This window comes from Argentina silus (assembly GCF_951799395.1).
Source record: "Argentina silus genome assembly, chromosome: 6".
NCBI classification, from domain to species: Eukaryota; Metazoa; Chordata; class Actinopteri; order Argentiniformes; family Argentinidae; genus Argentina; species Argentina silus.
In genome coordinates this window covers 17,137,408-17,154,668 of record NC_139660.1, presented here as the reverse complement: position 1 = coordinate 17,154,668, position 17,261 = coordinate 17,137,408, and the positions used below count along the sequence as shown (strand labels likewise).

Below are 17,261 nucleotides of genomic sequence, written 5' to 3'. Positions count from 1 at the left end.
TTTCCACGTGTTTGCTGTGTTTTTCACTCCTACGTGGCACTGGAGCACAAGGCCGTTGTATGACAGGTCACATGATTAAACCATGCGCGTGTCACAATAGCAGGATGTCACTAGATTGACAGTAGATGCTAAGTGGGATCCTTGGGACGACCCTACCATAAATCCTAACCCTTACCGTAAACCTAACCTTTAACCCCTAGCTAACCCTAACTACACACTCACAACACTAAAGCCCCATTTTAACCAGTCGACATTTATTGTTGACCTTTGCATTGTTTTCCATGGGACATGGAAACCCAGCAATATTTCATAAGTGGTTGTAGTTTTAGTTGTTTATGAATTGTAAATCAAGGGCAATCATGGGATGTGATAAACAATAAGTTCATAGGGGGCTGTTGATGTTATTTTATGAATTGTAATGGTTGTTGACCTCTGACTGTGAAAACACTCAGCCTTTAAAATGGCTGAGAAGAAGTGGGAGAGCCTGTTTGTTCAATTACCACGGGCATCATCACAGAGTCTAGAGAGGCAGCCTTGGTGCCAGACCTCCAGAGCTTCGGCAAAGAATTCCGAGCTCAAGAGGCCAAGACAAACAAGCCACTCGGCCATTTATAAACCCGACTGTGTCAATAAAGTTTACAATAAGCAATTAAAGGGGAGGGGTTTGACACATTAATTGTGAGAAAAACATACAATTTGACAATGTTTTTCGAGCAGAAAATCCCTAAAAAACTATTTTCCAAAATCTCAGGATTTTTGGTCGATGGTTGTTCAAAATAAGGAACCAGTATTCAGACTCATCCAATATCTTATGCGGTGTGAACAGGATTGTAAAAGAGAGGTTTAGCAGATCTTTGAATAGTAAGGAAAGCAAAGTTGGAAGCAGCTAGAAAGTTTGCTATGTCAGCTGCTAAACGCAGGTGTGATGTCCTGGACAGTTTTCTTTCCATAACGTAACGTATCTTGGCCCACAGAAAGTGTGTGTGTGTGTGTGTGTGTGTGTGTGTGTGTGTGTGTGTGTGTGTGTGTGTGTGTGTGTGTGTGTGTGTGTGTGTGTGTGTGTGTGTGTGTGTGTGTGTGTGTGTGTGTGTGTGTGTGTGTGTGTGTGTGTGTGTGTGTGTGTGTGTGTGTGTGTGTGTGTGTGTGTGTGTGTGTGTGTGTGTGTGTGTGTGTGTGTGTGTGTGTGTGTGTGTCCAGCGCAGCTGCACTCTTTTTACTGGCTCGTTGTAGTTTGGCCACGCTGGTTTGAGTGAGTGGGTTAGGCCAGGAGATGTGAAGAACGCTTGTTAAAGATTGCATTCTTTCGGCAGGTGCTTGTGTGGTCATCTTTGTATCAGTATATGTGTGAGTGCATGTGTTTGTGTATGTGTAATGTAGGTCTAAGCCAGGAATTAAATGCTTGGTACAGGGGAGGCTGGTGGAGGTGGAAATCGGAGGACGGGCTCATTGTAATGTATGGAGTTAAATAAGGAATGGTATCAAACACGTGTGTGCTTGATACCATTCCTCATTCCATTCCATGCATTACAATGAGCCCGTCCTCTGATTTCTGGTTCGGTAATAATTGCATATCTCTGCCAGGTGTTGTGCAGGATAGGAGATTTTAGATAGCTGAAACTAAGCTGTTTCAGATTGGGTCACTGCAAAGTAATGGGCTCATATTTACATAGAGATTTGTTCTGGGCTGTAAATCTCCTCAGCCAGGCACCACAGTGAAGCCTTAGTGAAGCTGTACCCCAGGTAGACAGCAGGCCAGGGGAGCATGCAGTGATTCAGGGCTCAGTGTGAGGGGTCCTGTGGATATTGGATATGGAGAAGAAAGACTTTGCCCATACACACTTCTTCATCTCCATGCTGGAAATGTGATCTATGTTTTTGGGAAGCTGGTTAAGCTGATCCTAAATATGGGCAGAACGGCAACTTCTGTGTGGAGAGTTGGAGGTAGGGCGGGGTTCGAACCCGGGTCTACCATTAGGCCAGACGTCTACCATTCGGTCAAGAGGACATCCTCAAGGTCCGAGGGCGGCACTTCAGTTTAAATGTCTATGGACTACCTCATCACGAGAGTGTGATTCCAAATCACCTCCACTACATAGGGCTAGGTAATTACTTAACATGAGAGTTTACAAACACATCTTACAAACTGCCTTGGTCAGGTATCTCTCTCCGCTTGTTGTGCACCAGCACCCACTTCACCTGAACCCACTTCACCTGAACCCACTTCGCCTGGAAACTCTTCCCATAGTCACCTTTTTACGCCCCCTTGTAAACGAAATAAATGTTTTCATCTTACCTGTTAAAGTTAAGACCCCCCATGTTAAGGTTTAACAGGTCCACCTGAGTTAACCCTTGACCTCTGTGGTAACCTGAATGGAAGGAACAGGCGTGACCAGCAGGATGGTCAGCTGTCCTCCTAGGACCAGCCCAGACCAGGGTATCTGCATGGTGCTGTCCTTAGCCTCTCACTCATCTGAAAGGTAGTTGGAATGTCTCAGCGAGAGTTGCCACTCAACCAATCACCCCCCCCCCCCGCCCTATCGCCATGGCGATGCGGAGCCCTCCCCCCTGCTGCGTCCTGGTAACCACTCTCTCTTGGCGTTCCCAGGCTCGGGCGGTGGCACAGCTCCCAGATCCAAGCCGGGAGAGAGGTTTCTCAGGAGACGGAACACAAACAGGGAGCTCTGCTCCCAGGATCCAAATAACTTAATCACCAACAAGGGCCATTAGGACCAGAGTCTTATAGGCTTACAGTACTGCAGACATGCTGGGGCTGGGGCTGGGGCTGGGGCTGGGGCTGGGGCTGGGGCTGGGGCTGGGGCTGGGAAGGGGGGCAGAGTGGGACCAAGAGGGCTAAACGGACAATAAAGGTTTTTAAGCTGTCTCGGGTGTGTCAAGATGGTTGCAGTGTGTGCGTTTGAGTTAGCGTTTAGTTTGCGCGGGGGTGAGTGCAGAGGAAATCTACATCAAGCTTGATTTAAAGTCCATTCAAAATAGCTCAATCTACCATTATAGTGGAAAAAGGAAATGCTCTCCATTATCTTTTCTGTTTGTGTGTGTGTCTATATGATGTAAAGTCATTGTTCATGCAGTGACACTCTGTAAACACATCCTACATCACGGAGAGAGCAGGACATCACATTCCTTGTTCCGCCTCGCTTGGCGTGACCCCAGTGACCTTAAGTTTGTCAGCCTAAATACTTCCAGAGGAAGTTTGATCCTGAGGTCCTCTGTGTACTCATTCTCTTATGGGTGACATTTAACCCATGCTGTGTTGCAGAGGGACTGTTTACAATGTGACACGTCTTAGATATCTGTTTATTGTTCTCTACTGAGATGGGTGGGAGCATGATCAACTGAGGAATTCTCCCAGAAGATAAAGTAGAGCAAGGCTAAACTTGAATGCCAGCCCCCTCCTTTCATTTACTTTCTCGTTCTGTCGCTCCTTTCCCTTTTTCTCTCTCATCTCCCCTTTCTCCTTCTATGGTTCGTTCCCTCTTTATTTCAAGAAGCCACATGTCCGAGTGTTACTCACGTGTGTGTGTCTGTGTGTGTGTGTGTGTGTGTGTGTCAAAGGAAGGACAAAATGTGACTACAAAGAAAGCGATAGAGAGGAGACTGTGTGAATCAGTATGAGTGGTGTCAGTAAATGTGTCTGGATGGAGAAGTGTTTTTCTTGGCGGAGGTCGGAGACAAAGTGTAATGAGTGTTTGTGCGCATGAGTATGTGTCATCCTTGTCTCGGATGTGAGCGCTGGCACCTGTTTTGGTGGTCTCGCTGAAAACAATGGTTGTTGAATGAAAGGCCCCCTCTCTCCTCACCCAAAACCCCCCTGACATCATGGACTAATGTTTTTTTTGGCAAGCAGTGGCCATGATTCCCACACCCCAGCAGGTGTCTTGAGGCAGAGGATGAAGGCCTTGCCACTTTCCAGTGAAGCAACAATACAAGTCATACTTTTACAATCCATAAATGTATTTTTCCCCTGTATCTCTACAGTGGCCATGTTTCAGAGTCCTAGCTTCGCTATGAGAAGGGACTGTGAATGAACTAGGTAATAGTAGATGGTTGGGATTAATCTCAGTAAAACGTATGAACTATCCTCTCTCTCTCTCTCTCTCTCTCTCTCTCTCTCTCCCTCCAGTCAAAAGTCTCTCAGCGGCAGCAGCGGATGATCAAGAACCGCGAGTCTGCGTCTGAGTCTCGGAAGAAGAAGAAAGAGTACCTGCTGACACTGGAGGCTCGTCTGAAGTTGGCGCTGTCTGAAAACGAGGTGCTCAAGAATGAGAATGGCACCCTCAAGAGACAGCTGGAAGGACTGCTCTCAGAGGTGAGAGGTCACCACAAACAAGCATACACACACACACACACACACACACACACACACACAATATGGCTCAGCAGCATCCACACCCCTCCAAGGACAAACACACATACACAGAGCCATATTTTCACATACTTATACCCCCCCCCTTCAGCCTAAAAGTGATGAATAAAGTTGCATTGCATTGCATTGTTTAGTTGAACACATGAAACACATTCATACTCGCTCTTATGCACTTTGTTCCTGTAGAACACTGTTATGAAGACCTCCACCAAGAGGAGGGCTGTGTGTCTAATGGCAGTGCTGGTGTTCCTCATGCTTAATGTTGGACCAATAAGGTGAGTGCTTCTGGAGGGTGTGTGTGTACCTGTGTACGTGTTTGTGTGTGTGTACGTGTTCCTAGCTAGAAATGTGCAATAGTGGGCTGTAAGGGTTGTTCCAGAGCTACTGAAACATGCTGAATAAGTAACATTGGAGTCAGTGTATGTGTTTGATTATGTGACTGGCTTTAAGTATGTTTGATTGTAACCGTGAATGACAGTGTGTCTACCTTGTGTGCTTTATACTGGGTTCTGTATTTTACTGCGGTTATATGTATGTGTCTGTTGTATTGGGGCCCTCTATCGGAATGTAAAGTATGCAGTCATATGAAGCCAGATCCTTTGAAATAATTCTGCCACTCAGTGAAATGATACTGTTGTGTGTGTCTGTGTGTGTGTGTGTGGTGTGGGTTATGCGGTGGAGATCAGAGTAACGATTCTGATGAGGCCCTGAGACTATGCCACCGCTCCACTGGAAGCTGGACCCATGGATTCGGGGGGGGGGGTCTTTTCAATCTGCTCAGGGGTTGTGTAACTTGTATGTACTGTATGATAATGTCTCTCTGTCACTCTCTCTCCTTGCCTCTTCTCTTTTATTCTCTCTCTCTCTCTCTCTCCATCCATCTCTTCTCCTCTACCCCTACCTGCCCCCTACCACTCCTCTCCTGCTGTAGTCTGTTTGAGGGCGGCCCCGGCTCTAAGCTCCAGGCTGGCTCCATGACCAGCGGCAGACACCTGCTGGGCTTCTCCCCAGACACAGAGGCTGTTGTGGGCCCCCAGACCCTCCAGACCGACCCCCCTCAGACGCCCCCCTCAGACAGGTAATGAGCTCACTCACCAACATGGACCCGCTCATGTTGACAACTCCAACTGTATTTATACACCATGTCAGTCACTGTTGTCCAGGATACACCTGTGCCTGTCATTACCGCTACACACACACACACACACACACACACACACACTGGGTGATGATGGACTCTGCCCTGACACAGGCCCCATGTTCCTGTCTCAGGAACCAGGGAGGGAGGGGGGTCTGGAGAAGGGAGGTGGATTGGGGTGGGTTGACAAGAGGCAGTACATTACCAGTCACAGTTTATTGTTGTATAGAGTTCTAGATTTTTTTTGGGAAATGCGACGCCGGTCCTCTGGCCTCATTTGTAAATTGCTTCAATAACATGTGCGTCTGGTGCATCGTCCATTCCCCCTTTAGAAAACAACACTTTTTGAAACTGCCCTTCATAGCGGTTTTCTCCTTAGCATTTTACGTCTGTGTTCTGTCATATTGGTGCGTAGGGTGGGTCACGTTTAATATGAACCAGTTCTTCTTTTGTGGTATCAGGTTTCCCAGCACCATTAAGCCAGCACGGGCAGGAAAGAACACATTAGCCTGAACAGAGGGAAGACAGGAGCAGGTGGGGTTATGCAACCCTATCCTGGGGTCTTTTTAGGCGGGGAGGTGGGGGGGGGGGGGGTTAATATGCTCCCATTGGTTAGAGTTATGATAAGGCCTCCGTGTTCTGGCGTGTTCTGTGTTCTCGTGGAACCGTTTCCAGACCGTTGAGAAACCGGATCGCTGGGCACAGTTAGCCTGTTAGCTCAGGGGTAATTGAGCCCAGGGTAGTTGTCTGGGTAACGAGGCCTCTGCAGGTGGGCACTGAGTGTGTGTGGACAGTTTGCATCATCACCCCGAGATGAGACCACCATATCTCATAGTCAGAGGGAGTCCTGGTTACTGTATGTAATCTAGACAATTTGGAGAGGAAAAAATCCATTAAATAATACTTTCTGGTGTATATTTTAACTGGAATGTTGCACTGCTAACCCGATGTCCCCTGGTCTATGCAGTGGTCAGAGAGATGAAGTACAGTATACAGTACAATACAGTAGATATTAGAGTAGGAAAGTGAAACCCCTTCAACAACAGCCAAGGCTCCCCATTAAAGACCACCATCTTTGTCTGTTATCTCCCCAAAAGCCGATATGGAGTATGTGTGTTTATGATACTTTTGAGATTTTAGTCTGGCAACCTCTTTATTTCCTTTATTTAGGCTCCGGCAGCTCACCATATTTCAGCTCTGAGCTGAGTTAGCTTTTCCCCTTGTACTCCGTTACTCCGCAGCTCACTGTCAGCAGAACTCTATCCCAGAGTTATTCCAGGCATTATCCTCAAGTTATCCATGGTATTCCAGTCTTAGTGTTGACAGCCTGTGGACACATTGTATCAGATTCTCAGCACTTCCTGGTGAATGCGACTCAGCATTTTAGATCATGCTTAAGATGTGACTCATTTGACGTGTGTAGAATTCAACACAAGTTTAATTGCCCCCATATTGAAGACTTGCTGGCTCCATTTTGGCTTCTCACTCTGCTCTGTAGGTAGTCTCTGACAGTGGCCTTTATAGAAAGGGGGAGCGCCATCTTGGTTCCCGTAACACTGCGGGTGTCTCACCTGGTTCCAAGCATAGCTTTTGGCTACTGCAGCTAAACTGCAGAGCTCCATCTTGGATTGTTGCTGTGCCTTTGTCCTGAAACCACAATTTCACAATATTGGGAGGTTTGAAAGCTGAAACTTGACATTTAAAATGTTTAGTTTTTGACATTGACATTGAAAGTGAAACACCCTCATAAATGTATCTCTCTCTATTCTCTCTCTGTCCGCCCCCTCTCTCTCTCTCTATTTCTCTTTCTTAGCTCGGAGGACAAGGCTCTGATGGTGGTGAAGAAGGACCCTCTCTTCTTCGGACCCTCTCCCCCCTGCCTGCCCCCTGTCAACAGGACCAAGTGCATCAAGTAAGTACAAACCTCTAGACTAGTATCTCTGGCCCCTTCAATAGTTCCCTCACTAGCTGTTAATGTCTCATGGATGTTCAATGCCTGTGATAATGACTTATGGCTGATTTGATTGACAGGTTGGCCCATGAGCTGCGGGGCTGGGTCCATCGGCACGAGGTGGAGCAGACCAAGTCTAGACGCATGAGCAACAGCCAGCACAAACCCACCAGGACCATCCCCGTATGTAGACAGCCTTAATGCCCCTCCTCAGACACACACACACACACACACACACACACACACACACACACACACACACACACACACACACACAGGCCTACATACATGGTGGTATGTCTCTCTCACACACACTCATTTCTGGTAGGTCTTTTAGGGAAGTTTAGACAGGCTAAGCTGTTTGACACAACAAAATACAGTACATGTGTTTATGGCAAGTCTTCATCACACTCTTTCTCCCACTCCCTCCTCTCCCCTCCCTCAGTCGCTTTATCCCTATCCTTTCCTTTCCTGTCCATCTCACATAGCATGTTAATATATGTTTATGGTAAGTGTTCATCGCACTCTCTTTCCCTCCTCCTTCTCCCTTCTTCCCTACCTCCCTCCCTCTCTCCCTCCCTCCCTCTCTCCCTCCCTCCCTCTCTCCCTCCCTCCCTCCCTCTTTATACAGACTGAGTTTAATCCAGTAGTCCTGAGAAAGTCAACAATATGGTTAGAAGAGGGCTTTAAGGGATCAGTCCCCCCTTCTCTTTCTCCCCAGCGCTCTTTTCTACTCTGTCAGAATGAGGGTCCAGTCTAACAGCTTTTGTTAAGGGTTAGTGGTTAGAACTAACACATTGTCCCCGATGGTGCCGTTTCCAGACAGTTTCCATAGAAGCGCTTACTTTTGTCACATAGATTGAGATACGACACTGAGCACTTGCTTGTAGGATTCTTCAGATTCCAACATGTTGGATGTTCCCATTTCTCAACAGGCTCAGGCCAGTGCAGCTCAGGTTTCTGACAGTGTGAATGGGTTTAGGAGATGTCGTCATGGTTATGTCAACTGACATAAACTGCAGACAAACTTTTGAGTGTGTGAACAAAAAAAAAGACTTCTCTTAATTTTCTATGTAGCATGCTGACTTTAGTTATTTTGTTATTATTAATGTCGTGAGGTAGATAGAATGAACTGTTTTAACACAAAAACTATACTTTTTGATGAGATCCTGAATATGCTAGACCTGTATTTTGTCCCATATTCTACCACACACACACACACACACACACCCCACAAACGCACCCTTGGAACATTACACCACTGTGGCTAACCACTAGCAGAGTCTTGGCAGCCCAGGTGTACACAAACACATTAGGTTTGTTTAGTTTAAATCTTATTCATTTGAATGAATGATCATACGTGTGTTGGAGAGTGAAGTTTCAGTTATCCACAGGCAGGTGATGACAGCTAGCTGTTTCCTTAAGCCCTTGCGCTTAATGAGTGCCATCCATTTAGCTAAAACCTTGAGGGCTCACTGTCGCCCTCACAGAAACACACTCATGAAACCTGGTCAGGATGCAGTTTGTCAGAGGAAAGTGGTGGGATGTGTGTGTGTGTGTGTGTGTGTGTGTGTGTGTGTGTGTGTGTGTGTGTGTGTGTGTGTGTGTGTGTGTGTGTGTGTGTGTGTGTGTGTGTGTGTGTGTGTGTGTGTGTGTGTGTGTGTGTGTGTGTGTGTGTGTGTGTGTGTGTGTGTGTGTGTGTGTGTGTGTGTGTGTGTGTACACAGCCCTGTATTTTAGTTTTTTATGCATTCATTGTATTTCCTCTCTCTACTCACTCATTGTCTCCTCTCTTTTCCAACAGAAAGCGGTGCATAAGAAGGCTGAGGTGGCCCAGATGGTGACAGTTCAATACACAGACTCCTCAGAGGAAAAGTGAGCGGAAGACTCTTTTCTCTTTGCGATTGATTGTACAGTACTGATTGATTTATTGATTCATGTATTGATCAACTTATCCCACAGTGATGTTATTGCTACTGCAGGGCACATCATCTCAGGGGTTTTGCATCCACCTGGAGGTTTATTCTAATGTCTTCACTGCTGGGTTTTGTAGTTTTGGATCAGCTGTACAGACCTATGAGTTTTTGGCCTTAAATATTTTTTCCCAGCTGTAAATCTGACCATAAAACAACTCTAAAAGCTATGAAAAAGCAGGACTCTAAACATGACATTTTGTATCTGGGTCCCAGAGGGTGTGTAATGTTCCTGTTCTATCTTTTTATATCTGTCTTACATTTTCCTCATGCTTCTGACATTCCTACTGTATAAAGCCTTCAGCCACAGTCGCCGGCCCTGCCAAATCCTTAGCCACTATACTCTCAGTCTCTCAATGGGATGTTGAGTGTGGACTAGAACTTTAGAATGGCACAAACAATAACTTATTGTCAATAACTCAACAAGACAATTTCAGTGTGAATAAAAAAAAAAGAGGCCTTATCTTTCTTGTCTCTCAAAATGTTGTCACTGACTCTAAAGTCCTGTCCTGTTAAATGTTTTATTGATTAAGACCATATGTCTTGAGCAGTCGGTAAAAAAAAATAAAAAAATGTCAGGATTGTGTTTGTTGCAGTGTAAATGTAGAGAGTAGAGCCTGTTGTTATTATTGTTATTATGATTATGATTATTATTATTATTCATAATAAAGTGAGTGTTCTTCTTGTCTGTCTGCACAGGAGCCCTGGTAGTGAGCTGCAGGTGTACTACGCACCTCACCGCACCTACAACGACTTATTTGACGAGATCCACCGTCGGGGCGACACTTTCTACGTGGTTTCTTTCCGCAGGGTGAGCATGATGCCTATCCATAGAACGATATGTTAACTTAAGAACCACTGTACCATGGGTTATTTGTGGGAGAAACTTTTTTCTGATGGAATATACAGTACACTACTACCCTTAACTTCAGAGGTAAGTGGATGTTAGCAGTACCCACAGGCTGCTCCATATAAAATAATGTTTGATTGGATTGGTTACATAAAGTGTAAAGTTAAGGGAGGATTTAAAAGGAAGGTGACATAGTCATTTCAAATTAACTTGGGTTTTAAGCAGATCATTTCCATATCCATCAGTTAGTCATAAACTGCTGAAAGCTTTTATTGGATACAGATGGATCATTAATATAACATATTCAATAGAAACTGCTGGAAGGGTTCCCTCTGCTCTCTGCTGCTCCTGTGTTCCTCTTGGAGAGGCAGATTGATTCTCGTGAAGAGAGGGGAAATAGTTTTGATGTATTTTTTTTTTTATTTAACAAGAGAATTCACATTGAGATTTGCGTCTCTTTTTCAGATGAGCCCTGAAACATTGCTATAGCTGTGTCAAACATAACTGATGCACGTTTAAAACATGCAAAGCCACCAGAGACTTCACTCAATGGCACATCAACAGTCCAGGTGCCAAGACATCAGCGTCACTCTCAACGTCTTGTGTTGAGGTTTTGATTTGGTTGAAGAGGGAAGGAGTAGGTTGGCGTCAGGGGTGAAATGTTTGACCCTGCACACACCCATGGGTGTAGTTCTCCCATTCCAGCCTAGCTCCAGTCCATTTATAATCATCAAGACTGTGTTTTAGAATTTTAGTCACGGCCATATGTCATCTAGTTTCTCTTCATTCAGATCGCCCTTTTTCACATATGATCGTGTACCTGTTTTTAATTATCCGGCTTCATATGAATAAAGCTGGAAGGAATTCTTTAATTGCTTTAGTTTTTCGGAGCTTAAACCCCTTATACATGTGTGTCTTGCATGTGTGGTGGAGCGACCTCTCCTTTATACTGTTCTGTCCTCCAACTTTGAAACAATGTCTGAAACAAGAGGAAACAACGTCTGCTCAATACTTTCCATTAATTATAATTTGAGTTGTGTTTCCCCCATCCCCTTCGAGACTATACTGCTCAATTAAGAGCCACTCTAGGCTATGCCAAGAAACAAAAGTCCATTTCCGTCTTCATGACATTGTTTATTGGAAAAATAATGTGGGCCAGTGACTAATCGGACTGAAAAACAGTCTTGTAAATGTAAAACTCTTGTTTGCCGTCCATTCAAGCGAGGAAATGTTTCCCTACAAACACATGTTGTCATCGTCTCAGAGGGCAGCAGGCCAAGCTTAGAGTGGACAAGGAGACTGAACCGGACCTGTCTCTCATCACACTCAGCAGCTCTTGGTGATGTTGAGCTCTTAACCCCTGGATTAACCTTCTCATCCTGAATGCAATTTAGAAGCACATGGTCTGTCTTCCAATGGCATGGTCAAGGTTCACGACCTCTTAGTCACCAAGGACGTCACAAACAAACACCTTGCCTAGTGTTGACATGGAGATGACTATGAACCTATGAACTATGAAACCATACGAGAACAACAACACATTAAAAATGATCAAGGATGAACACTTATTTCCATTGTGGTCCTGGTTATAATCAAGTGTGCACTAAGATTGGATTGATAGCGGGAGGCAGACTGAAACAAGGCAGGAGAGAACTAAGGAGATGGAGAGTTGATGAGGTAAAGAAAGCTGCTTGGGTTGTTGAGTAATATCCATGACATGCTGAGCACAGAATTTGTCGCCCTGTTGTCAGCGGTGACCTTTTTAATTTTTACAGCCCTTTTATAAGCTTTTCTCTATGGGTTTATTTGCCTGTATTATTTTGTTTCCTGGGTTTCAGGGTGTGTGTCCATGAGTGGGGGTGTACTTTTGTTTTAGTTCCCATTTGTGTGATGTTGTTATTAGAAGTCTGCCAAAGATCTGGACCTCATTTGAATTTTGTTTAAACATTTAAGCCAGAAGCACAACCAATCCTTACTTTTGTACCTTTGAACTCTTAAAGGGAAAATCTGGTTATTGGGTTTACCTTGACTTGCTATGCCCTATGCTGCACACTATTGTTACAGTGGTCAGTCAGTCTCCATATTAGTCTACTCTTGACACGGTCGTGTTTAGGATACGTTCACATTTATGGTTCTGGTCTACACCATCTGTGGCTTTTGTTTGAGTGTGGAATTAGTTGAGGTGATGGAAAATATAGCTCTTGACATAACCGTCATGTTGAACCGTGTTTTTTCTACTGGTCATCTTGCGGTCAGGGTCTGTCGTCTCCCTGGCTATTCAGCACCTGTGACTTTATGTAAGTGTGAGCTGAGGTGAGGTGGTGGAAACACTCGCAGCGGAGTCGCTGTGGCCCTCGTCCAGTCAGCTTCCAGCAACCTGATCAGACTTGTCGCCATGTCAGATTGGCAGCCTCACCTCATGGCGGTTGGGTTTCTCTCTCCTACTGCCCACTCCTCCCCCCAAGTCTGTCTCGGCTCTTTCTGTCAGTCATATCCCCATACATTCCCCAGTCCCTCTCCTTATTCTATATTTTCCCATTCTAGACTCTGTGTCTATAAGGCACCCTCACCCCTCTTGTTCACTGTGTAAGCTTTTCCTTAGCCTGCCTATAGCCTCTAATGTCTTTCCAAGCTTAGCTTACACACATTCTGGTATTGTGCTCTCCACCTGCTCTCCACTCCACTCCCCAAACCATAACCCTAACACTAACCCCAACCCCATGTACTTCCCCCAACTCCTGTCCCTCCTGTCCCCTGGCCTGGCCTTGCCTCTGCTCAGCCCCCTATCCCTCATCCTCTCACCCTGCCTGAGTTTTGGCGGCAGAGTATAATGAAGGTAGCAGATCTTCAGTTGGCCCCATGGCAAACCTCTGACTCTCCAGGAACGGAAACCTGGAGCCCTCACAAGTGAAGCAGAGCAGATCAGATCAGAGGTGGCTACTCTGTAGAGACTCTCTGTCTCTCTCTATGTTTCCAATGGTTACTCTTTCTCCCTATGACCTACTTAACTCCAGAGGGGAAAAAACAAGACGGTCAGGTTTTCCATCTGTGTGCTATCTGTACTGATAGTGAAGGCAAGTTGATGCATGTAGGGAGAGGAAGGAGAGAAAAAGAAAGTCCTCATGGATTTGACTGTGTATTCTCTCTGCCAGAGGCCAGGAGTAGAGTGGGTTTTGGGGAGGGGGGGGGGGGTACTGGCTCACACATGTTTGCCATCCCACCAACATTCTTCTTCCTCCTCCAGCTTCTTCTGAACGGATGTAATTTACCTAGATTGGAACCACTCTCTCACTCTATCTCCACATTTCAGTTTAAGATGACACCTTATATTGGCCTCACCTTGCTGCATCATGCGATCGTTTGTCTCAGAACTCAGTGTAGCTGAGTAGTGTTATGCTGACATTCCGGTAAACCAGTTCCCAAAACATAACGTAAACATTAGAGGGATTTAACAGTGCTTCACAGCTATAGTATTCTAAACCTTTGAACTGTGGGGCAAGAGACCAGCCCATATGGGAGTCGTGTGATTTCCGAATGCCATGTTTACGACTCCTTGTGATGTGAGGGGCTTTCATGTGAACTGTTGTCTCTGGCTTTGACTTTCTAACCTCAGTGTACTCGTTTGAGTGTGTTGTACTGCCAGTGTTGGCGGCTCATTGTCACATAGTCTGATTGTCCCTGTGTGTCTATAGTTTTGCCTGCTAACTCAAACTATAGTTATACTGCAGTTTGCAATGATTCAGTTGCTGATCTTGCTTGTGAGTGTATGGAAACCAAGTGAGCTGCATCTCAAGACATGATATTGAATGTTGTAAAGAGCTGTCAGATGGTTCTCCTTTGATTCACACGCATTGAATATTGATTTCCACAGTGTAAAGACATCTGACCAGACCTCTTGTCCTTTGTTTTCAGGATCACCTTTTACTTCCTGCCACCAGCCACAACAAAGGAAGTAGACCCAAGATGTCTGTGGTGCTGCCAGCGATGAACATTAACGGTAAGAAAAATGTACACAGACGTCATCATACATAACACTCGAATACGCTCTCTTTCTTTCTCTCTCTCTCTCTCTCTCTCTCTCTCTCTCTTGTCTTTTTCAGTCCACTGGTTTGTTTACATATTCACTGATTGGCCTATTGTATTTTTGGACCAATCTGTGTATAAGTCAGTTATTATTACATTTGGATTTAATGCTTGTCCCTCATGCAGACTAATGGTGCATTAGCTGTGGGACCGTGAGAGTGTGTTTGCTCTTCCTCTGACAGGCACTCAGGCATAATGGCTAGCCCAGACGAGCTACGTTCTGCAGTGTTTACATAACTCTGATCCACAGGTTAGAGAGGCTGTGCCACACAAGGATGAACAGATCATATCTGTGTCAGGACATGGGGAGCACATCCAACAGCAGCTCTCCTCACTGGGCTTGCTGCAGGCGGCACAAGACCCTTTATACTGTATTTTAGATAACATTTTATTTTAGACAAAAAAGTAAAGATAGATGAAAAAAGGGGTTTTTTTTGGCTGTTTTTTTGTGAAACATTACAGGATCTAAATAGTGGTCTCTATGCTCTCAGGATTAACATATATATATATTATACACATCGTTTACTCTGTGATTTGATTCCTGTGTGGTGTGAGTGTGAAGGGTCTTCCTCCCTCAGAAAACTCCCTTGGTTTCCCATAATTTGCTCCCTATTATGATGCCTCAGCCGCTGATTATACACTGAGCTATTTTGAGACATGTCGGAGTGAAGTTTCAACTCCTGCACCACCAATTCCACAGCCACACACACACACACACACACACACACACGCACACACAAAGGAAGCTCTTGCCTCAATTAGAAATTGATGGGGCTTTAAGTTCAGATAGAGGCAATCGTTTTAGAGACGTGGCACTGGTACTAAGATCTGGTACTAGACACCACCACCACCCCCAAGGTATATATGTGTGGACAACCTTTATAATGTCTTGTCGGGGGGGGGGGGGGGGGGGGTTGTTTTCCCTGCCACTTAATTGTGCATCTTCAGTAGGCAGCAGGCTCACTTGAAGAGCAGTCATCTATTTAATTTGCCAGTATGCTCCACTGCCATATAAGGATGAGTATTGGGTTTGATCAGGTCTTCAAAGCAATACTGGGGTTGTTAAAAACTGTAAGGTTTGACAAATGTTTTGATACCTTACGCTCAAGCAAGCAGTTCACCTCTTGTTCACCTCTTGAGACCTAAGTGATTTGTTCAACATTCTGTCTGAAATATTAGGCCTATATTTTTTTTTGTCCTGCTCTTGTAGCCAAACCGTTTCATAATCTTAACTGAAAAGTTGTTTGTTTATGCTTGGCCTTGATTTCCATTACATCATAATAGCTGTTTTCTCTAAGGTCCTTAGGTCCTTTCTCTATGGGCCTTTTCTGGATCACTAATACTGTTCTGCTTTAATGGGAGAGGTCAATGGTGACTGGCGCCATGTTTGGCGTCCATTTGACATGCCTTAACTCCAGTGCTAGGGTCTGTGTCAGGTCCCTCAATAGCATTTAAAGCCCATTGGCTGAGAGGAGGCCAGTGACCTCTGACCAGGGAATGGTTTGGTGTTCAGAGAGACTTGGCTTGGCCACTATGGGGTTGTGAGAATCCTGATCTTCCCTCTCTTCTTCTCATTCTCTCATCCTTTGATTCTGGCTCTGGTCATAGCCTCAGATTCGATTAGCGGTCGGATAGCTTGCCCAGGGAGGAGTGAGTCAGTGGAATCGGATCCTCTTACTCAGCAGGGGAGAGCAGGGCATTGGGAAAGACTCTCTGGGGTGTTTTAAGAGATGAAGATGGATGAACGTAAACATTGTTCTTGGTAGGTCTTGTCAGGGAGGAATGTTAAGGCCGCACTGGTCAGATGGTTCATTGATGTAGAGAAAATGATGAAATCCTATAGCTGCTTTTTCAACTAATTGCTCCGAATCCCAAACAATGGTTGCATTCAGGAGATGATATGGACTCTGTAAGATGTTAGTCACCACAAAAAAGCATCTTTGAATTCCAGGATCTGTTGTGGGTGCATGCACACATACCCGCAAAAATCCCACTCATATAGTTCCACATGTCACGCAGATGACACGGTATCTGGGGAACATTCTAAATGTATGTAATATCGGTTTAAAACTCTGAAGTGATTATGTGTGTAAAATGTACTTCTTTAGTGGGGCGAGACCCTTAGAATAGCAACAACTCTGTCCCCCTCAATAGCATGATTGCTCCACTCGGTAGAGGGTAATTCTTTCCAGCTCTGTCTTGCTCTTGTTTAGGAATGCCCCCCCCACCCCCTAGTCACGAAATGGCTTTCATCTGGAGGAGGTGGATTGGTTCTGCTAATAGAGAACGATCGTTTGGTTGGTCCTGGACTATAACATGCGATTGGGGATCGGGACTTTGATGTACGCCATCAGCTATTTCTGTCTGGCGATATATCTACGGTTCAGGGGTTCTGTAAAAGTTGGAGTTGACGTTGACTTCTATGATTCTCAAATATTTCTGGCTGAACGTTGGCACCTTATAAGGAGCAAAGGCTGTCTCTCTCTGTGTTTATTTAATGATCTCCTTCGTTTGAAAGCAGCTCAATCAATTGGAAGTGACATGTTTAGAGGTAAAGAATGTTAGGGAATGACGTAATTTTTTTGATTACAGGTGGTTTCACTGTGGGTTATCGTCACATTCACACACACGTGCGCACACACACACACACACACACACACAAACACCCTGCAGCCTACAGTACCTCTCTTTTTCCTTCTTTGGGGCTCTAGGTAGGTGCCTCACAACAGAGGCAAAGTGTAACAGGGTTTCGAGGGTAGAGCACCTTGTGTAAGCAGTAGTTGGGGTCAGACTTTCCTATTTAAAGTCTATCTCAACCGTAACCACTAGAGAGAAAAACAATTCCACCACCAATGCTATCAGGCCAGATGTTTAACACTATGA

At 45.2% G+C, this 17,261-nt stretch overlaps 1 protein-coding gene across 2 annotated transcripts in view; it reads left to right on the top strand.

Annotated features, from left to right (window-relative positions):
- The window catches only part of atf6 (activating transcription factor 6), a 31,261-nt gene that overhangs the window by 8,932 nt on the left and 5,068 nt on the right, over positions 1-17,261 (top strand). For both annotated transcript variants that reach the window (XM_083671166.1, XM_083671165.1), the window contains exons 8-15: positions 4,142-4,327; positions 4,571-4,659; positions 5,316-5,462; positions 7,336-7,434; positions 7,554-7,656; positions 9,277-9,347; positions 10,145-10,256; positions 14,208-14,292. In XM_083671166.1, coding sequence (XP_083527292.1) covers positions 4,142-4,327; positions 4,571-4,659; positions 5,316-5,462; positions 7,336-7,434; positions 7,554-7,656; positions 9,277-9,347; positions 10,145-10,256; positions 14,208-14,292 — 892 coding nt within the window. The remainder of the gene's footprint in view (positions 1-4,141; positions 4,328-4,570; positions 4,660-5,315; positions 5,463-7,335; positions 7,435-7,553; positions 7,657-9,276; positions 9,348-10,144; positions 10,257-14,207; positions 14,293-17,261) is intronic.